The sequence below is a fragment of the Colias croceus genome, chromosome 24 (assembly GCF_905220415.1).
Source record: "Colias croceus chromosome 24, ilColCroc2.1".
Taxonomy (NCBI): Eukaryota; Metazoa; Arthropoda; class Insecta; order Lepidoptera; family Pieridae; genus Colias; species Colias croceus.
In genome coordinates, this window is record NC_059560.1 from 4,947,658 (window position 1) to 4,970,939 (window position 23,282).

Consider the following 23,282-nt stretch of genomic DNA (forward strand, 5'->3'; position numbering starts at 1 on the left):
TCTGCGCAAGGTTTCATTCATAAAACATGCGCAGAACACTGCATTGCTACAAAATCAACTTCACTTCGAAATAGCTTATGAGCTGTATTGCCGATATTCTGATACAAGTATTATTTTATTAAAATGTGCTAAGCTGTCTTTATTTGTGGCGATTCCTTTGACTTCAGTGAGAAATATTGTGAAAATGTGCAGATGATTTTCATATTACGTTAGTAGTTAGGAGTGGTTTTAAATTTCATTGAAAAAATCACGTAAGTGTCTGCATTACTATATATTTTACAAAATGTTCACGACATGAAAATTAAATCATCTTTTATTAATTTCATAGTCAATTATCAAGGAAAATAGCTACTTTATTTCATAATAAAGTTAAATCTATGTAGAAAAATTATGTTGTATTAAAAATTATAGGTAATTAATTATTTTCAATCTTATAAGGATTTAAAGGGACACATTTGAACGCGTTCTTAAAAATGACGTCAAACTTCTGTGGTCAAATTTCAAAATCATCAGCTGCTTTTGACAGTTTTAAGTTGTTTTGAAAATATTATAGATATTAGGTATTTTGACAATAAAAATACATAAAAGTGCGATCAGCGATGTTTTCTATCGACCTAATAAATTATTTCAGGATCTAAATGGAATAAGGAAAGTAAAAGTGATACATTAAAATAATAATGAATGTTTACCTTCAATAAGGAGTGAGGTATGTTTAGCAGACCTTATATTAGACTTAAAATGGAGCTATCATAATTCGTTAATTATTAAATTAAGATGTAAAATAGTTATTTATGTATTCCCGGTTAGTGATCATATTAAATAAAATAAAATAAAAAAGCCTTTTTATTTCCTTAATTAAATATATAGTTTTATAAAAGTTTTACATTTATAGTGTTCAAGTAGATTATTTTAAGTTAAACAGTAAATAGGTACATAGCTTTTTATATTATTTGTTCAAGTAAATTATTCTAAGTTAAACAGTAAATACATAGTTTTTTATATTATTTGTTCAAGTAAATTATTCTAAGTTAAACAGTAAATACATAGTTTTTTATATTATTTGTTCAAGTAAATTATTCTAAGTTAAACAGTAAATACATAGTTTTTTATATTATTTGTTCAAGTAAATTATTCTAAGTTAAACAGTAAATACATAGTTTTTTATATTATTTGTTCAAGTAAATTATTCTAAGTTAAACAGTAAATACATAGTTTTTTATATTATTATTAAATTCTTATTGAAATGCTTAACTAATTAATATTTATTAAGGACCTCTTAAGAGTAAAGGCCTCCTCCTGTTTTCTCCATTCTAGTCTGTCATTTGCTTTTTTCATCCAATTTTCTCCAGCTAGTTTCAGAATTTCGTCTAGCCATCTCTCAGTCGGCCTGCCACGGTTTCTCGTGATCATATTACAAACTATCAAATATCTTTTTATTCTCTAATCTTAGTCGTTATTTTTTCAGACCAGAATATACCTGAATAGATTTCTTATACAATTTTTTTCTTAATATTGGCCACACCACCACACATTTCAAGGTACCTATTTCAAGCTGTGCATTTTTTTGACTATGATAGTCAGCATCTTAGCAGAAGTATGCAGCAGGAAAGATTTTTCTTGTGTTCTAAGGATTAAACTGAAAAACTACTCAATCAATAAAAAAAATATTTTTTTCATTCCCAATTAATCTGGTTGAAGTTCTGGCAAGCTGCTAGTTATTATTTTAATATATAAGTAATATTAATTGAGTGAGGTATCAAAATAATTTGATTATGGATAGTTTTAAGTAATAATGGATAAACATGAATAAAAATTAAAACTTTTCTATAAAAACTGCTATTATCTATTCTAATATTATAAAGCTGAAGTGTTTCTTTGTTTGAACGCGCTAATCTCAGGAACTACTGGTCCCATTTGAAAAATTCTTTCGGTGTTAGATAGCCCATTTATCGAGGAAGGCTATTGGCTGTATATCATCACGCTAAGACCAACAGGGGCGGAGCAACGCGGTTGAAACCGCGGAGCACAGCTAGTCTAATATATTACCAGCGCTTATGATTTTTCCAGACTTCATATAAAGTATTTAATTGAATAATTATTTGATTTAAAATACTTACATAATAAAATTAAAAGCGTGAGCACTAAATATAAACACTAGCAGATAAAATCAAAGCAATTTTCCTAGAGCACATATAAAATGTGGGTAATATCAAAGAACTTTATTGTTAACTAGCTTACCGCCCGCGGCTTCGCCCGCTTTGTCTAAAACCTAATAAATTATATACTAAAATCTTCCTTTTGAATCACTCTATCTATTAAAAAAAAAATCAAAATCCGTTGCGCATACAAAGGGACATAGGGACAGAGAAAGCGACTTTGTTTTATAAGTACTATGTAGTGATAGTGAAGTATGTTCATTTATTGAAAAATGCTCAGGGTCATTGTGTTCTTTATGCACTCTGCCGATAGACAATTGTCTACCCTCAAATATTTTTAATTTTTAACAGATGTTATTCAAGTGATTCTATCAGATGTATTAAATACATATATATTTTTGTATTATATGCAGTAAAAATGTTTTGACTCGAGTTTAAATTTTTAAATTTTGAATTTTTAGTTATTTTTATTTATGCAAGTAGTTTGTATGGACGCGCGTGCGTGTTAGTTAGGGGCGTACGTGACTGTGTGAGTGTGTGTCAGTGTGGGTGCGCGTGCGTGTACCTGTGCGTGTACCTGTTTTTGTTTGGACATTTTGTATGTGATAGTTCTTTAGGTTATAATGCATTCATGAACCTCGGAGTTCGTTACGATTATGATTATTATTACTGCGGCGGCGTGCATCAAGCAATTTCTATATTTAATTATAAGTCTTTTAAACTCAATTTAATTACAGATAATGGACAACGAGCAGCCCCATCAGGAGTTAGTGAAATGCGTGGTGGTCGGCGACACGGCGGTGGGGAAAACGCGTTTGATATGCGCCCGCGCATGCAACAAGCATGTGTCTCTGTCGCAGCTGATGACCACTCATGTGCCTACTGTTTGGGCGATTGATCAGTATCGAATCTATAAGGATGTGAGTTTAATGTTGATATGAATTTTGTAGCTGAATCAAGTTGTCTTAACCGTAGAGTACTAAATAGTTACTGTCCTAACTTCGCACGGCCATGTAGGGTCGAAGTTTGAACAATTGTTAAAATTTATTTATTTTATTCGTGAAGGGAAGTAAGCATTCGGTTGAACGGTTATAGATTGCTATGTTTATTATCTAGTATGCGTCAAAATTCTTCAAACTCACACTCAAGTCTTACCAACGCGATTCTACTGCATTCATCATTATAAAACTAAGTAGGTAGTATTATTTTCTATTCGCCTTATACACACGATGGTGATATTATTTACTTTTATCGTAAAAGTAATGAAATAACCAAACAAGTAACAAGTAACCAAGATCTAGAGTACCTTACCGCTAACTTTATAGCTCAATTATTTCGAAATAATTCATATAGAAAATAGTCTTTAATTTATCACATGCTATTTGACAGCAAAGAACGTTGAACTTAGAAATCTGCATTTTAGGTGTAACCTAAGTATTTGTATGGCTACATTTATTCAGCGATATAAAATGAGGTCATACCACTATATAATTAAAATTTTATCCAAATACTTAACCGAACATTAAAGTTTAATACCTACTTAGAATTTTATATCACGCAAATAGCTGCACTGAAATTTAATTTCAGCGGATTTTCTCGTACAAGCGATGTAATATAATGCAGCTTATCTCAATCCTTTAGACATTTATTACCTAATATTGCATTATAATAGAAGCCCTGGTTTTTGTAGAAATGTTTGTTAATTTCGATTAGTCTGCCGCTATTACAGTCGGCAATCTATTTGTAGAGGCAGATCTGCATATCTTATAGCGGCAGTACACATGGGGCCAAGGCGTTGGGCCAACGTGTTGGGTAAAAATGAAGGATTCAAGATTCCTGTTCACACATTGGCGTACTGATCATTCTGCATTGGCGCTTCAAAGATGGACGTAGTCCGTAGAAGTTCTTGCAGCCGCGGCAATTTATTTATACAGTGCGTTTAATTATTACGTACATGTGCACCAATAACATTGAGTGTACTCTGCTGTCTATGATGATACCATTTTCCCTTAGCATTTTCCAATCTCTCTTTTCCTTTTTTTATTTCTGTACAAATAAAACATTATTTAAAAAATATGTTTAGATTTTTTCAAATGTTTAAAATTTGTACATTTTACATTTAATTTTAACTATAAAACGAAACTTTAAAGAGTACGGACGGATGTATTGATTGGTGATATTTGATAATATTATTTATGTAATACCTAAAGCACAATTTGATCAAAATCATGCTCGTTGTATATTGTTATTTAATTTTTAAGAACAAGTACTTAACTGTTTCATACTATTTTACTCATTTTATAAATATATTCATTTTTTATCGAAAATGTATGAAAGTGAGTTATGAAAAACATCTAGAATAATATAATATAAATAGAAAATAAAACATCTAATTTATTGAGTCATATGGTTTTTATTTTTGTGTAGTTCATGCCGTGGATTCCAAATTATTCATTCATGTCGATACAATTCTACGAATTGTAAAACCTCATTGCTTGTCCACATCGGCGCCGCCATCGCTATCGGAACATGGAAACGTAAATTTCATTGACGCGCAACGATACTGTCTCCGCTGATGAGTAACAACAAACTGAAGAAGACACCAACGCGTGAACGCTGTTTGCGGAGCGCGCCAAGATCCTTTGAAGTGTGCACAAAAAACCGACCTGCCAATATTGGCGCCAACTACACTAATGAAGCCAACATACCGCCAAGTAGTTCTCTACACGTTGGCCCAACCCGTTGGCCCAACACGTTGGCCCCATGTGTACTGCCACCATTACGCTTCTGCAAATGTGGGCGGTGGTAGCGCCAGTACCATAAAAAAACTAGGTACCTATGAAAAAAAAAACTGGAAAATCTACGAAAACAGGAATATAAATATAGTTTTTCGTAAATAACTATTAAATGGTGTTAAATAATATAACGATCAATACGCAACTCCGAAAAGTTCTTAGATCAAGCTAATAAGAAATAATATGATTAAATTAAATAAGTTATACACAAGCAGCAAGCTATTGTTTTTCAAACAAAAGAGTGTTGGTCGACGGGAATTTTGAAGCAAAATATTGTAGAGCACTCTATAATAAACACCTCCATTTAATTATTTTTACGGATCTGAAACTTTATAATTTTATAAAGATGTCTAATTGTCTATTCATTTTAGGTGTTAGAAAGATCCTGGGAAGTTGTGGATGGAGTGAATGTATCATTGAGATTATGGGACACTTTTGGCGACCATGAGAAAGACAGAAGATTCGCTTATGGAAGGTATGGTATAATTATTAATATACATTTTTCTAAATCATATCATTTGTATGTGAATACAAGACAAAACTTCAGTCATGCCTGGTTATTTTATTTCATTACTAATGGTTTTCTTAATTCGTAATTCTTTATTTACGCTATATATAAAGATGTTACATTTGTTTTACTTACAGTAGGCACATGCACATCATGTTTAACCGTTATTCAAAACAGCATACAAATTATTACTGATTACAAAGAATGTGTTTTAATTATTTATCAAAGTATATTATTATGTAGTGATTTAAGTATTAGGAAATATTTGATTAAAAAGCTCTCAGGTTTTATGGCATCGAAATTAAATATGCATAATATTCTTGTTTCAAATGTATTAGCATTCATAAGCCTTACTGAATAATTGATATTGGAAGCTTTTAAAATGTTATCTATCTTTTCTATATTAATATTATAAAGATGAAAGGTTTGTATGTATGTATGTATGGTTTTCACGCATAAACTACTGAACCGATTACAATGAAATTTAGCACACATATATAGGGTAACTTGGATTAACACATAAGATAGGTTTTATCCCGGAAATCCCACGGAAATGGGAACTATGCGGGTTTTCCTTTGAAAATGCGGGCGAAGCCGCAGGTGGAAATCTAGTACAATATAAATATTAAAAGCATACCAAGGACGCCCTGAAGCTCTATCATTACAGTCATAACTGAGCTTGAATATTCATATTTCAAACAGAATTAAGTTCAATAAAAACGTTTTAAAACCATACTTTATAGTACCTACTACCAAGTTTAATACAAACATACAATTTGATGCCATAAAACAATGTCACTATAGATTAAAATACATTGATAGCCTTCAGACAAGCCATACAATGTTACGTTACATTATAAAATTGTACTCATATTTTTTAATCCGCCGGTTAAATAACAGTAATGGCTGTTAAACGAACAGATCTTAACGACGTTTTGAATGCATATGAGTCATTAATGACAATTTCTGAACCTAGGTTAGTGTTTAAATTATATTACAATTTTTTATACAGGGTGTCCCAAAAAGTAGTGATGAACGGAAGCTGGGAGGTAGAGGACCTAAAGGGCTATTCGAATCACTCCCATGTATGTTATGCGATTTTTCGTATTTTCGGAGTTATGACGTTTTTTTCAATTTTTCACCTATCGCCGAGTACGATGATATTTTCACTCATGGTGACATCAATTATTGCGCTAGATGCTTGATTTTTTTTTGTGCTAAGCTGAAAGATAGGCCAATTCAGTATGGTAACATTTACTATCGTCAGACCTTTGAATGGAATAAAAAAAAGAATTAAATGCCAAGAAAGATAAAATTACCCAGATTACCCAGTATGTTCACCAATTCAAGGGCCCGTAAAAAAATAAAATCACATAAAAAAAAGTTTTTCGTTTTGCTTTTAAAAACTTGCTCTATCTATCAGGTAACTACCCTGAAAATTTCAATTTAATATTCAGAAGGCTTCAATCGAAAAATTGAAATCTAAATGTGATAAGTGCAAAAATTGAATTAACATGATGATTAATAAAAACAAATTAAAACCAATAACAAGGTGTTTAAAATTACCAGAATTTTTTAAAATGACCCCACTGTTGCTTAATGTAAGTGCGACATCACCGTAAAAAGTTGTCTTTTAAATGTCTGAATGCCCTTTTATCATTTTTAATAGTTTCTTTTGCTACTATGAATTTTCGGGTTATTTCGTCCAAATTGTGGCAGTCTCTCGACTTTGCAGTATCCCCGCGAAAAAAAAAAATGAGGTTTATATCCGGAAACCGTGGCTAAAGGGCAAAGATACCCTGAATGATGGATTGGTCGTTGCAGCCTGCGCATGCGCCGGTGACGCCTGCCTAAAAGCCTGGCCTCCACGGTCCCTCGACCTAAATCCCATTGATTTATTTCAATGGGGATACTAAAAAGACCTCGGCTACTTGAGAGAATGCCACAATTTGGACGAAATAACCCGGAAATTCATAGTAGCAGAAGAAACCATTAAAAATGATAAAAGGGCATTCAGACATTTAAAAGACAACTTTTTACGGTGATGTCGCACTTACACTGAGCAACAGCGGGGTCATTTTAAAAATTTCTGCTAATTAAACACCTATTTATTGGTTTTAATTTGGTTATAATGATCATCATGTTGATAAAATTTTTTCACTTACCACATTTAGATTTCAATTTTTCGATTGAAGCCTTTTGAATAATAAAATGAAATTTTTAGGGTAGCTACCTGATAGATAGAGCAAGTTTTTAAAAGCCAAATGGAAAACTAATTTTATGTGATTTTATTTTTTTATGGGCCCTTGAAGTTGTGAACATACTGGGTAATTTTATCTTTCTTGGCATTTCATTCTTTTTTTTATTCCATTCGAAGATCTAACGATAGAAAATGTTACCATACTGAATTGGCTTATCTTTCAGCTTAGCACACAAAAAAAATTAAGCATCTAGCGCAATAATTGACGTCACCATGAGTGAAAATATCATCGTACTCGGCGATAGGTGAAAAATTGAAAAAAACGTCATAACTCCGAAAATACGACAAATCGCATAACATTCATGGGGGTGATTCGGATAGCCCTCTAGGTCCTCTACCTCCCAGCTTCCGTTCATCACTACTTTTTGGGACACCCTGTATTTGAAATGATGTACGATGAAAATATATATATAGTATGAAAATAAGCCTTTATAACCTTTATTGGGGCTATGAAATGGAACTATATTGAATATTCTCGTCTAATTTAGATCGTACTACATATTTTAGAGTGATAGGTATCACCTTATTTTTAAGCGCCTCACTTTCGCTTCGCTTTGTAGAAGATTTGAAAGAATTGGGATTTATTGCGAATTGATTGAATCAATTACATTATTGACATACACGTACATTATCTTAATCTATTAGATTTTTAGTTAGTGCTCATTGAAATAAATTCATAAAAAAATAAATATCGATTATTGAGATGGGTCTGTTGCTTTTTAATCTGTAAATTTTGTCTACAGATCTGATGTGGTGCTTTTGTGTTTCTCCATAACAAATCCAATTTCTTTGAGGAACTGCGGTGCCATGTGGTATCCGGAAATACGGTAAATATAAGCTTCATAATGTATTATTAGACGAATAATCTGTTCTTTATTATTTCTGTAGGATTGGGCAGTGGTGGTGTCGACTTCCAAGAAAAGACGCAGGTTCCAACCATACGAAAGAAAAATTGGAACTTTTCAATTTTTTTTTCAGATTATTCTTATCATTGGTTTAATAACTCAGCCCCCGAAATCACAGACACAATAGAAAATCTATTGCGTCGTGGTCGGATCAGGCCGCTCGGGGTCAATGGGTTAATCGTATGAAGGAAAACTATCAAATAAATTTAATAATTAGGGTGCTTTTCCACTAATAATGTGCGAGGATTTGTAGCGAGGAATGTGTTTGTAAATAACTAATAGTATCACTTCAAACGTTAAACGCTTCAAATTCAAACTAAATGAACATCATGTTATATAATCTTTATCTTATAGTAATGTAATAATTTCAGACGATTCTGTCCAAACACACCGGTTCTTCTCGTGGGCTGTAAGAACGATTTGCGTTATATGTACCGTGATGAAACGTATTTGAACTATTGTAAGGATAGAAGTCCTTTTATCCGGTAAGCAAAATGAAACTATTATTGTATAAGTAATAATATGTATACTAATATTATTATTACTAAACAGTATTAATTATTAATAAACAGTGATGGAAATATTGTGTTAATATTTTCGAAAATATCCTATCCGGCTCGAAGGACCAATGCTCTTTTTTAGAATATATTGAATCATTGTATTAACTTGATTTGCCAAAAATAATTATATTGAATCTATAGCTAAAGATTCGAATTTCGAATTCCGCGGCTCACAATGGATTGTTTTATTTTACGTTGAAACATGTTAAGAAATTGTATGACCATATTATATAATGTCGAAAAATAAATTTAATAATAATATGTCCCTTATTATCCTAAAATATTAATTGAAAGTAAATTTAAGGGCGCCAAGAAAAAGCGATCTAGTAATGCCAGATCAAGGGCGGGCTCTAGCACACGAATTTGGTATATATTACTACGAAACTTCAGTATTTACGTATTATGGAGTGAATGAGGTTTTCGAAAATGCTATACGAGCCGCCCTTATAGCGAGGAGACAGCAAAGATTCTGGATGACTAACTTGAAACGAGTTCAAAGGCCGTTATTACAGGTGAGATAGTAAAATATACATTTTGACTAGGTTTCCGCCCGCGGCTTCGCCCGCGCAGTCAAAGAAAAACCCTCATAGTTCCCGTTCCCGTGGGATTTCCGGGATTGCGTCATTTTCGGGGATAAAAAGTAGCCTATGTTCTTTCTCGGGTATCAAAATATATCCATACCAAATTTCATGAAAATTGGTTCAGTAGTTTAGGCGTGATTGAGTAACAGACAGACAGAGTTACTTTCGCGTTTATAATATTAAGTATGGATTATTGAATACTACAAAAATCAGACTCAAAAGTCTATTGAAAGGTTGTCAAAAAAGTTTTTGTAAGTAATTGAAATTATTAGTAGCAGTGATATTCAAAGCTATTGTGTCGCTCGTTATAAAACTCTGCTTGTTATATGCGTAGGCAGAGTTTTGCATTGGACAATGTTTGCGTGATTTTGTGTCTGGTTGCTTAATGTACGTAAATATTTTATTCAAAAATACTGATCGAATATTTTCAAATTATTATTTTTTTGTTCGAGTCAACTTTTATGATTTTTTTTCTATATTCTTTTATAATGTTTTAGGCCCCATTCAGACCACCGAGACCGTTGGAGCCAGAAGTTTCAGTTGTTAACAGTGTATATCTGGACAATATGGCAACATTATTGCGACAACAGGTAATTCTGTTATCCTCATGTAATAAAAACGTATAATAAATAATAATAATCAAATTACAAATACATAATATATTAATTATAATCTTGGAAAAGAAGTAGACATTCATAACCGATAATTTCGCAAAATCTTACGAAATATAATATGTTTAAATCAAACAAAATTTATTTTCAATAACTCGGAGTTTAGACCATTAAAATCATTTAAATTATTTCTCTCATCAAAAAGAATCGAATTCATTCTCCCTTATATAAAAAGAAAACTTAAATATCACCACATCCACAACGAAAGACATCACACAAAAACAAGTAATCATAATTTTCGTCCACAGTATTTCTCAGACATGGTGATAATCTGTGGCACGAAAGGATTCCCGGTCCACAGATTCATGATGGCGGCCGCGTGTGAAGCGTTCCATAGACTACTGACCACAGACTGCATAAGTGTGTCCGCGGAACTGGCTAGGAGCTCTAGTGAGAGTAGTATGGTTAGTATTATCATATATATGTTACAGGTTAAAAATGGGTTATAATTATGTACTTCATCTATACTAATATTATAAAGAGGAAAGGTTTGTAATTATGTATGTATGGTTTTCACGCATAAACTACTATGCCGATTTCAAAAATTCTTTCACCATTTAAAAGCTGCATCTTCAATGAGCAACATAGACTAGGTTTTATCCCGGAAATCCCACGGGAACGGGAACTATGCGGGTTTTTCTTTGAAAACGCGGGCGAGGCCGCAGGCGGAAAGCTAGTAATTAATAAAAATTTAAACTAAAAATTACTTTAAATAATCAAATTGAATGTATCATGTGGAATTAAATAAAAAAAAATGGCCAACACAAACGTTATAAAATATAATGTTTTGCGTAGTGCCAAGCATACATTAAATTGTTACATTTTGTTTCAATATACCCTTAAAAATTAATTAAAAAACCTTAGCTAAACTCTGACATAGTTATTGTATTCTCAATCGTTCAAATCCTATAGGTGAGCAGTATGGGTGAAGCCACAACGGGAGATTTTAATGAAGACACTGAATATTTAATTCGCCAGGACCAAGCTAAACAAATGAGGTAATTCCTTATAAAATTATACATTTGTATCAAATCCATGTTTTTATTATTTTTCTTTTTTTTTAATTTGCCTATGTACTTCTAGATCGCGGCAAATTGTTTTCTTTAAAGGCAGAATATATATTATAATATTTTCGTTACATTTGTGTTATTGTTCTTTACCCTGATATAGGATGGCTGCATTGGCAAGAAAATATAGGCTGATGATGATGATTAAATGTAACTTTTAAATATTGTTTGTTTGTTTTCAGAGTTTGGGATCAAATAAAACGTCGCTCGTCATGTCAGATTCTGCCAGTTAGTGATAATTGTAAAAAGCCGCCAGATTTATACAGAGAAGTCAATCATCCCGCCATTTTGTCCATTAAAGTTGTTAGGGTAAATATTTCCAACTATAGTATAAAAAATAAAAAATCTTTACTATATTTAACTAATAAAATAACATAAGTACTTAGGTATTATATTTCTCAATCTTAAATTTTTCTATTTGTCTATGAGTCCATGATTATTGTTTTACTACTGAGTACTTTTAGAATTCACAAAAAATGTATTGGTTATACCAAATTATCAATAAAAATAATTCGAATTTTTTCTATTCTTTATAAATTTATATTTATAAAGCACTAGCGGTCCGCCCCGGCTTCGCCCGTGGTACATATTAACGTTTTCTCTACATAAGAACCATCCTCGTACTTCAAGGAATATAATAAAAAAAGAATTATCGAAATCGGTTCAGCCGTTCTCGAGTTATGGAATTACAACGAAAAGTGGCATTGATTTTTATATATTAGATTTGAATGCCATAAAACCAAAAATATCAATTTCAACAAAAAAAGGTCGTGTTCCATCGTTACAATATTGTATTCACTGAAAAGTGCTTCATATTGGTTGAAATGGTTGTTAATCATCTCAATAGATGGCGCGCGGTGTGTCCCTTCAGACACATAAAACTGAAAGAATAGAATAAATTCGATCGCTCTGGCGGGTCACGAGTGGCTTAGTTGCCGTTGGTGAGGCATCCGCCCCGGAAAGGATGCGGGTTCGAGTCCCGCCTCGTGATCGAATTTTTTCTGTTCTTTATAAATTTATAATAAAATATAAATTATGTTTGACTGCTGATAATATCCCTGATTATTTTTCACTTGTTGATGTACATTCCTATGTGTTAGCGTTAATACTAACTGACAGATAGACTAAACAGAACATAAGAAAGCCGTGAGGCCTTTAGAAGAAAAAAAGGGTGTGTGCCAAGCACACGTGTCAGAAGTGAAACTTCTTTGGCGAGATTTAACAAAATCGTTGCCTTACTCAATGACGTGACTGTATTGCCATGGAGCGACCATGAAATTTTACTCCCAACGCCCCTAAAGAAGTTTCACTTCAAAATAATATTATGTAATAACATAGTTAATATAAGTTAATATTAGTTATCTTTCACATAATTTTCTCGTTTTAGTGTGACAAGATCCAACATGCAACATCTCAAACTCAAACAATAGTGACGATGAGTAAAATAATATCACAAAACGTGATGCAGGAAATCATCAATTTCATATACACCGGCGCAATGGATAGCAACGCGTTCAAACAACAAGTGCGTATGAATTTCGATCTTATTTATACATGGGTATAAGCGGCAAAATCGATTGGCTTGTTTTTAACGCTCTAAAGGCTTGGAATACACTGGGTATACACAATATAATATGTTTATTTTGTTTATTGATTTGGTTCAAGTTGTAAGGGCGTATTTAAAATTGAATGTATTTATATAGAAAGGTGAGGAGAGGGTTTTGAATATTTATTTCATTATACCTCGTGTTATTACCCCAAACAGTTTAACAGTAATCAAACTGTTAATTTTTCTTGCAATAAAACGTGTTTGTGGCCTCCTATTTCAGGTCGGTTCTTGTAATTTTGTTCATTTAGGTTTTGAGAATGAGTAAAAGGTATAAGCACAAAAATCTATAAAAAAAAAATCATTACACGTCTGTTAGAAATTATTCTTAGTTTGTATTATCAAGCTTTTTCTCACGGATATTCAAAATCACAATGGTATATGGTTATATGATGGTTATGTAATATGGTTATTAACCTAAGTAAAAATATAATACAAATGAAATATAAGCCGATATGGAACTCATTTCTAATCGCCTGAAAAAGTCATAAAAATGCTGTATTATAAATACGCATAGGAAAATACAAATTGAATACTCAATTATCTCAGTGTATTCCAACCTTTAGCTTCTTATAGTAGACAGTATAACTTAGTACATACACAGAAGTACTTAATAAGTAATTACTTATGTTACATTGCTGCTTCGAGACACCAAGTTTGCTTCATTATTTTATATTCTATGTATTTAAGCTCTATAGTTATATAATTCCAAGTAAATAAATAAAAATAACATTAAATTAATAATGTGTTCTGCAGTCCGCTGCTATTGGATTACTACTGGTAATTTTTATTATTAATAAATAAATCATAAATCATGATTATTAATTTTACATTTATTATTATTTGTTATCTATATTTGAATAATTTACGTCATTTGATTACGTCACACTTCGCTCAGGTTTATTTTTGCTTCGTATATTTTAAATATGTATTTTCATATTTTTTCTAAAATGCATGAATTTTTTACACGGTAGATTATAATATTAAAATTATATTTATTGCTAAATTATTGAATTTCTATGTACTTTTTCGCTTAAGGCAAAGGATTTTTGCATTCTTGTGTAATATTATAAAAAAGACAAATAATAACTATTAGATAGTATAAAAAAATAGGCACTCAATAGTTTCAATAGTAAAAGTGATTTGTACCAAACATTCATTGGACTATGTTTATTTTACCATTTATTTATTCTGAATTTGTTTCATAATTTAATAGATGTGGTCATTAAATAAATATTTGTATAGGTATTATTAAAAGAAACAGAGATTTTCTTTTATAAAGACGCATGTAGTTTTAGAAATATATATATAAAATTACAGTATATCGCTATGTTCACAGGAAATACGCCAAGCGGCTGAGCTTTTGGGTTTCCATGAATTGACAAAATTAAGTCAATTTATATTGGATCAGCATTTGTTATTCGACAAGGGATTCATGTTGCAGTTTCATACGGTATGTATTTGTAAAACTATCGATTTTATATTTTAAAGTTCATACTATTGACTATAAATAAATTTATTCATATAAAATAGTCGATAAAGGTCGTTAAAAAATGGCCGTATCCGTATAAAATAATTAGTGAAATTAGCACCTTTTTTTCGTGGCAGTAATGTCAAAAGTCTTCTGTATCTTTCATTGAAAAACTCTGCCTACTGTACACATAGGCAGAGTTTTGCTTAAGCCAATCTTTGGACGAGATTGTACGTGTAGTTGATTAATGTCCAACACATTTTGCTTATGGGTCAATAATATCGACAAATTACTGGGAAATTTGTTTGAAATGCCATACAGACATAGGTACAGAGTGTCATACACATTATGTACACATGCCATACACACTTAAATATAATTTGTTGAATATGTATAAAATATTAGTATTTTCCATTGATTTTATTTCAGCCACTTCCTCAAAGGCTCTGCGACATGTACGTAGAAAGGAATCTATTCGCTGACGTCACATTCGATCTAGATGATGGGATACACTTGGCACATAGAGCCATGTTGATGGCTAGATGTGATCCCATGAAAGCCATGTTTCAGGGACACTTTAGGGAAAGCACTTCTAGAGTGGTGAGTGAATAGAAATTATGTAATAAACTGTTGTAAATCAAATAAAATAACATACTATTAATAATATTATTGTAAAAAAGGCGACCTATCAAATAAGTTCCGCATTTCGTAGGTTAAAATATTACTGAAGCATACTAGACTCTCTTATTGTGTTATTTATTTAAACTTTTTTGCCTTTATTTACGTTAATGTTTAATCTAGATTGTAATTTATTAACTTACTGACATTATAAAAATATGATATAAATGTATTTATGTGTATTGTACGAAAATAGAAAACAAATTCCCTTAAATAGTTATTTTTAAGTAAAACTGAAACAACTGCATTGCAAAATAGACTTAATCCTCTACACATAAGGTTTTTTTCCCCAGATAACATTCCCCGGTGTTAAAATGTACGCGTTCCACATCCTGCTCTGCTATATCTATTGTGATAAGATTCCCACAGTCGAGCCGACCAGGTGTTTGGAGTTACTGGAATTGGCCAATAGACTGTGTATGAATAGATTGGTCAATTTGGTCGAAGCTAGGGTTATAGACCAATTGCAACATCAGGACAGGTAAGAGGTGAAACAAAAACTAAACTGCCTGCAAATCGTTAAAATAGGACAAAATTTAAGCGGGAGGCTCCTGCTTTAAAAAAATCATCAAAATCGGTGCACATTTTCGAAAGTTCTGTAGTAACAGTAACACGCCAAAATAAAGATCGAATTAAGAACCTTCTCCATTTTTTCATAATATTCATGTGAACTCTACTATTTATCCTTTAATTCATCCATCCAACATTGGCAGAATGAAATACATTTGCTTATAAAATACAAATAAATGTCACATTTGTTTTTTTGTTTTTTAATATTTTATGGCATTGATTCCAGAGTCGGTGATGAAGATAATGTCGTTGAAATCGCACTATCGTTACTCGAGGCTGTAAAGGTAACACATTTTTTGACTTTTCTTCTTCTTTCTATTCTAATCGTTTATAATGTAATGTAAATTCCTTATAAGAGGAATAAAGCTGCTCAATGACATGCTCGCTCACAGCAATGAATGCGATATATTTTGTTTAAGTTTATATTTATAAATTTAAAAATATTATTTTGTTCTTTCTTAGTTATAAAAAATGATGTAATTTTAGTTAAGTAAATGCCTTGTAATGTTTTGGGTATACATACCTGTAAATTACTTTTGTTGGAAAAATAAAGAATAAAGAATGGCAAATTTGTAGTTTCTTAATGCTACTTGATTGCTAAAGCAAATATTTTTATGGATCTTCATTATTCATAGGTGACTGACGTGTCATCTCTGAATCGGATTGACCAATTTTTCCTTTTTTTTGTGTATTTCGGTAGAACATATTAAGTATATTATATAATCATGACTGACAGGTTGGCTTAGTTGATAGTGACCCTACTTTCCAAGCCAGAGGTTGTGGGTTCGATTCCCACCCCAAATGTTGGTGTGATGAACATCCACGTTTGCTCTGTGTCTGGGTGTTAATTATCTAGTTATGTATTTCGCAACTTTTTCATAATGCGTCTGTGTAATGGCAATTTCGCAGTTCCTTGCGAAACAATACTGACAAGGACGCAACTATTTCATCTATCTATTTGCTAGAGTGAGACATATCATATGCGAAAACCTGCCATACTACTGACAGATTTTTCGTTGTTTCGCTGCCGAGTAAAGTTTTAACACAATCCCCAGTTACACAACGCGCACAATCTCTCCGAATGGTGCACTTGGCGGCTCTGCGGCGCGTACGACAGAGTGTGCAGAGCGAAACATCTCTCGCAGGCGTCCAGGGAATACCTAGCTGATAATAGGTGGCCGCCGGTTTGGTGAGTTGTTTTTTATAACTACTAGACTAATATAGCTTAAAAACTAACTAATATAGCTTTTAAATTGTATAAATATGTACAAAAAAAAATTTTTTGGAACTTTTTTTTTGTGATGACGTTTTTTTACTGGATTTTTTTGTATTTTGTGTAACTATTTATAGATATTATTTTATTTGTAGAAGTTTTTTAACTAAAAATGTTTGTGCGGAGCGTTGTATCCAGTCTTTTGCTTTAATGTTTGCACGTTACAAGTCTATGAAAATCCAATATTGAATAAGTTATTATTTAATCATTTTTTTCATTTACCACTCGTTAATATTTAATATCAGTATATTTAATAGTTATTTTATATGAAAAACATCACACCGATAAAGAACTTCATTATAGGTACGTCAAAGAATTCGACTACTATCAAAAGTGCTTAGCAGAACAATCAAAAGAGTTGAAAGAAATTCGACCCACCACGTCCCTCCAGGCCAGCCAGCAGACGGGCTGTCTTTGTTTTACTAGTAAGTGCTCATTTGTATGTATTTTGTATGGTATTGTGCTTATCACCTTTATAACAGACCTCTAAAATGCTAAACTTCATAAAATGTTAAAAAGAGTAATTTAATTTCACTTCTGACGCGTGTTCTCGGCACACACGCTCTTATTTTTGATATACTTGTGATTATATTATCTATACTAATATTATAAAGCTGAAGAGTTTGTTTGTTTGAACGCGCTAATCTCGGAAACTAATAGTCCGATTTGACTCTCGGTGTTAGATAGCCCATTTATCGAGAAAGGCTATATAGGCTATATTGTATCATCACGCTGAGAGCAACAGTGTGGCTAGTGTGAGTTTGATCGAGTACGAAACGTTACTATCGCGTCTGCGTCTCAGCGAAATTTGTATGGGGAATCAAAGCTTCCCCATACGTCCGCTAGGGGCGCTGTTCGATTTCCCATACTAATTCGGCTGTGACGCAGACGCGATAATAACGTTTCGTACTCGATCAAACTCACACTAGGGGTACAGGAGCGGAGCACAGCGGGTAAAACCGCGGAGCACAGCTAGTAAATGATATGTGTACCATTGAGGTAATAGTACTACGTATGGAGGAGACACCACGAACAAAATCTGTGCGCCATTTTTTTGCTCTAACTAAGTTTTAAAAATTATTATCTAGTTAGGTACTTACCGATGAAAGTTATTCCTTTGCACTTTTCCGTCTTATTTGAATTATTTGTGCAATATCGTAACACACGAAGGCATATTTGATGCGTTTCACTTCAAAATAAATAAAAAATGAGCTTGCAGTTACGCCATATGGCGTATGTTGAGCGGAACATAAGTGATGTAGGCGGTGTCGTCTCTATACGTATATCTCAATGATGTGTACAGGTAAGGTGCGGCGTGAGAGCAATGGCGCGGACGCGTCGACGGCGCTGTGTCGCACCGAGCCGCAGCAGCCGCTCTGACACTTGCCGCACTGGAGGTGAGTGTTGCTACTTGCTACGTAGTAAAATAATAAAAAGGTACTGTTGACGTGCACTGGAATACAATTACCTACTGTGCTTGCATTATGTAAAAAATAAGGTTTCAAAAAAATCCAGTCCCAGGTTTTTTTCAAACCTTATAACTGTATGATGTTGAAGTAAAATTTAACAAAAAAAAAAAAAAAAGAGTGTGTGTACTTATGTACACGCGTTAGAAGTTATACTTCTTTGGCGTATGGAAAAAATACTAAAATATACAACTTGAACATAGTTACATACCACCTAGAACTAACGTCATGCTGTTAAATTTAGGTGTCGGTAATCGCATCGTAAAAATTCACTCTCATCATTTTTCTCCATCGCGCCAATAGAAGTATAACTTCAAAAATAAAAAAAATACTGTTAAAACAATTTGCGCTGGAATACAATTACCTACTGTTCTTGCATTATGTAAAAAAATGAGGTTTCAAAAAAACTCTAGTTCTAGGTTTTTTTTCACATTAACCTTATAACATTTTTTTTTTTTTACCTAAAATAATGAACCTAAGGTATCATTATTGAAAATTACGATCTAGCCTTTTACTATAGGCTAATGAGTAATATAAATCTAACTTAATTTGCTAGGTATAGTATGTCTAAGAATGTGTCCATTAACACTTTTCTTAATGTCTCTATTTAAGGCGAAGACACTTTGTTCATGTGTTCTTTATGAATAGCACTCACTATATTACACTGACACTTCACTAAACTAACTCAAAAGGTTTTGTCCTTTTCAGTCTTCTCACTATGTCCGTGTTGTCAAGGAGCTGGATAGCCTCGACGTTCACATGATGGTGAAGTCTGCGTTCATGAGCTTCGGCGTTCTTTTTAATTATGTCCGTGACGAGATCTACTTTAAGGTCCCGATGTAGGTCGTCATTTCTAATGTACCAAGGAGCATTCACGATCTCTCTCAGTACTTTATTTTGGAATCGTTGTATGATAGTGATATTGCTTTGTTTAGTACAGCCCCAAAGCTGACTACCATAAGTCCACAAAGGCATAAGGACTTGTTTATACAAGAGTAACTTGTTTTGCTTTGAGAGTGAAGAATGCTTGCCAATTAGCCAGTACATAGCTTTATAGCGAAGCTCTAGCTCCTCGCGTTTCTTTTTGACATGAGCCTTCCAGCGAAGCTTTGCGTCAAGAGTCATACCCAGATATTTAGCTGTATTTTGATAAGGTATTACATGATTATTTATGTATACCGGATGATAATTTGGCTTTTTGTTTGTGAAGTCTATGTGAATAGATTTAGACTCATTGAGTTTTACTCTCCATTTTTTCGTCCAGTCAAAGATCGTATTAACAGCTGTCTGAACTTTTTCTACTGCTTCTTCTTGAGTGTCACCTGTAGCCATTATAGCTGTGTCATCCGCAAATGTTGCAATGGTGTTGTTTTCTAACTCAGGAATATCGCAAGTGTACAACAAGTACAAAATAGGACCCAGGACACTTCCTTGCGGTACTCCAGCTTTTATAGGCTTAAGCTCTGAATATGCATCATCTTGCCTTACTCTAAACATACGTTGTGATAAGTAAGACTCTAAGATGTCAGCAAACTGTTTTGGGAGCATATTTCTTAGTTTGTATATAAACCCTTCGTGCCATACTTTATCAAATGCTTGCGCCACATCCAAAAATACCGTGGAGCAAACTTTTCTTTCTTCTAGAGCCTTTTCAATTATATTGGTTATCCTATGTACTTGGTCTATTGTAGAATGGCGTTCTCTGAATCCAAATTGGTACTCAGGAATTAAGTTTCTTTCCTCGATTATGGGTTTTAACCGTTTCAAGAATAGTTTTTCAAATAATTTTGACATGATCGGCAGCAGAGAGATCGGCCGGTATGAAGTAGTCTCATGTGGCGGTTTACCAGGTTTTGGTATCATTATTACTTCGGCTATTTTCCACACATCAGGCACACACTTAAGCCTAAAGGTAGCATTAATGATTGTAGTTAGTTTGACAATAGCCTTCCGCGGAAGGTTTCTAAGGATTTCTCCAGTAATGAGATCATAGCCAGGTGTTTTCTTTCGGCTAAGTCGTTTAATTTCACTGGATACTTCTCTTGGAGTGACTTGTCTTATTTCTAGCTCATCATTTACTGTTTCTTCTACTAAAGCGAAGTGTTCATTCTCTTCATTGGGTTTGAAAATTTGCTCCAGATGTTGTGCAAATCTTGCTGCTTTTTGCTCGTTGCTGATTGCCCACTTCCCATTCACATCTTTGATTGGTGGGATATGCGTCATTGGTTTTTTTGAACTTTTTGTGGTTTTCCAAAGGGAGTAATCTGCTGTACGATCACTAGTTAGATGACTAAGAAAGATATCCATTGATTCATCTTGAAACTTTTGAATTGTTCTTTTCAGTCTTTTAGTAAGATTATTAAGGACTGTTTTATCATGTGGAAATCTCGTATGATGCCATATCTGTCTTTGTTGTCTTTTTTTGGCTATAAGATTTGTTATTTCTGGCGGATAATTACTGGATCTTTTGCTTTTTCTAACAGTAGGTGTATTATTCCAAGCGCTTTTCTGTATATCAACAATAAATTTTCTGATTTCATGCTCCAGATCTTCTTGGCATTTTAAAGGAATTTGTAATTCTATCACAGATTCTAAGTCCTTTTTGAAGCTTTCCCAATTAGTATATTTATTTACTAAAGTAGGATGGCTTTCCCTCATTATTATGCTCTCACTTATAGTTAGTATGATAGGCGAGTGGTCTGAGCTCATGTCATAACCTTCCTCAATGTGAAGAAAATTTTGTGATATATTTTTATAAATAAAAAAGTCAATTATGTTACGTTAAGTACCTTATAACATGATGTTGAAATCTATACATATAATAAATCTGTAGAAGGGTCAATTCTGTACATTGAAAATATTGAAAAAATAAATAGCAGGGGGTGTTACTGGATCGATACCAAACCCAAATATGTGATTAAAAAAATTTTTGTCTGTCTGTCTGTCTGTCTGTCTGTCTGTCTGTATGTGAAGGCATCACGTGAAAACTAGCGGTTCGATTTCGATGAAACTTGGTATAATTATACCTTATTATCCTGGGCGTAAAATAGGATACTTTTTATCCTGGAAAAATACGTAGAAAAAAATTAATCTTAATTTTTCAGTTTTATCCATAGACGTTGTTCCGTAGAACGGCGAACGCACGTTGCGTATTATTATAGGCCTAGCCGTATTTGGGAATTGGGTCCAATAGATATTTATAAGATGTTATTGACAGATGTACTCAAAATGGAGAAATACCTAACCATCCACGCGAAGACCGACATCCGCGCGGACGGAGTCGCGGGCGGAAGCTAGTACATAATATAATATTATACGATATACAATACAAAATATAATATTATAAGATTTACTTATTGAAATTTTTTAACAAAACAACGTGGACACACGAAAAGTTCATAATTTATAAATTGGACAGACACCCAGACTGATACTTCTAGAATTCTAATCCAAATACTTTTGATATTTTACCAATATGTAATAAATAAATGTAATAATTGGTGTATGTTTTATCACCAGATCGCTTCGTCTCGCGGTTCTCCTGCCCGTCTCCATGTGCTTCATGAGCACAATACTGACCATTCTAATTATATTTCACATCTACACTTAAACGCCATTGTAATATACGCACCCGCCAAGACCCGCTCTATTTTGTTGGCTATATCTTTTAATATTGACATTTTAAATCTATAATTTAAAATGTCAATATTAAAACTTTCATGGTCTGGTCTTTGACATGAAAGTTGGCTGTATGTATAAAAATCGTTGCCTCTCTGCATGAACGGGCAAAGTCTTGGGGCAAAGGAATTAATCATACAGCCAAACTTTATGTCAAATGCAAATATTATGTCAATATTCTTAGATATAGCCTGTAAATCAGACACATAGTACAAGCGGATCCATAATAAAATAACAATCTAATTAATGCACTAAATTCGAATTTTAATGACGTCAGGTGGTATTATTGTCTTGTCGAATAGTTAAGAGTAAAATTTAAGTCAGTAAGTTTTACAAATATTTTGCAATGCAAATACGGAATGTGATTTTGTCGTCATGATTTTTGTAGGCGTACCTATTATAGTTTGGCCAGTAATTAAGTGTAAGATGTGCTCATTAATTTAATTCAATATCTGTGCTAAAGAAAAAAATGTTGTGTGGTTTTATGAAACCACGGTAAAAGTGAAACTTTTTTTCACACTATAGACATTTAACTAAAAATTATCGTATTTGTACGATAATTATCGTACGTATCGTGCGTCACGCGACATGCGCTACACAGACCAAAAAGTTTGAGACGATGTAATAAAAGTTTCACTTTAAAAAAATCATAACATATTTTTTACTCTCTCTATTATTATTTGACTGAAACATACCTAATGAGCTTACAGAATTTTTCAAAAGTAAGCAATAATATCTTAAAACATTATAACGCACTGCCCTCTACTGAACGGATAAAATGTTCATTTAATCTTAGTATTTAAAACCGGGGCAGATCTATCGCGTGAAATAACACAGATACCAATTTTTGCAATTTCACTTTTTTCTAACTTTTCTAACTATACCAAAGAGAGAAATCGTAAGTCAAACGGTAATTAGGATTAGTAGGAATGACTTAAAAAGGTTTTTAACATAGTTTTTAAAGGTAGGTTTTGAGAAAACAGCATAAGTAGATATTTGATTACTCTTGATACAAATTCAGTTGGTAAGTTTTAGAA

The 23,282-nt window shown here is 32.7% G+C and overlaps 1 protein-coding gene across 3 annotated transcripts; it reads left to right on the forward strand.

Moving 5' to 3' along the window:
* The first annotated feature begins 105 nt into the window (after positions 1 to 105).
* LOC123702843 (rho-related BTB domain-containing protein 1) lies at positions 106 to 22,716 on the forward strand. Of its 3 annotated transcripts, none has more exons than XM_045650662.1 (19): positions 106 to 251; positions 2,894 to 3,076; positions 5,323 to 5,426; positions 8,463 to 8,546; positions 8,996 to 9,109; positions 9,489 to 9,696; positions 10,263 to 10,355; positions 10,685 to 10,840; positions 11,349 to 11,434; positions 11,686 to 11,812; positions 12,891 to 13,028; positions 14,449 to 14,562; positions 15,010 to 15,180; positions 15,552 to 15,739; positions 16,055 to 16,112; positions 16,884 to 17,017; positions 17,405 to 17,526; positions 18,405 to 18,498; positions 22,087 to 22,716. In XM_045650662.1, exons 2-18 carry the CDS (start codon positions 2,897 to 2,899, stop codon positions 18,479 to 18,481), a joined length of 2,154 nt encoding a protein of 717 aa, XP_045506618.1. In that variant the 5' UTR covers positions 106 to 251; positions 2,894 to 2,896; the 3' UTR covers positions 18,482 to 18,498; positions 22,087 to 22,716. The 3 variants fall into 3 exon arrangements, with proteins under 3 accessions (XP_045506618.1, XP_045506617.1, XP_045506619.1); XM_045650661.1 differs by lacking the exon at positions 106 to 251 and adding an exon at positions 532 to 706; XM_045650663.1 differs by lacking the exon at positions 106 to 251 and adding an exon at positions 532 to 706 and having other exon boundaries at positions 11,686 to 11,806.
* The last annotated feature ends 566 nt before the right edge of the window (positions 22,717 to 23,282 follow it).

Coding starts and splice junctions, on each gene's coding strand:
- LOC123702843 (XM_045650662.1), top strand. CDS start 2,897: ATGGACAACGAGCAGCCCCATCAGGAGTTAGTGAAATGCGTGGTGGTC. Junction 8,547..8,995: donor ATGTGGTATCCGGAAATACG/GTAAATATAAGC, acceptor TAATAATTTCAG/ACGATTCTGTCCAAACACAC. Junction 17,018..17,404: donor AATAGGTGGCCGCCGGTTTG/GTGAGTTGTTTT, acceptor ACTTCATTATAG/GTACGTCAAAGAATTCGACT.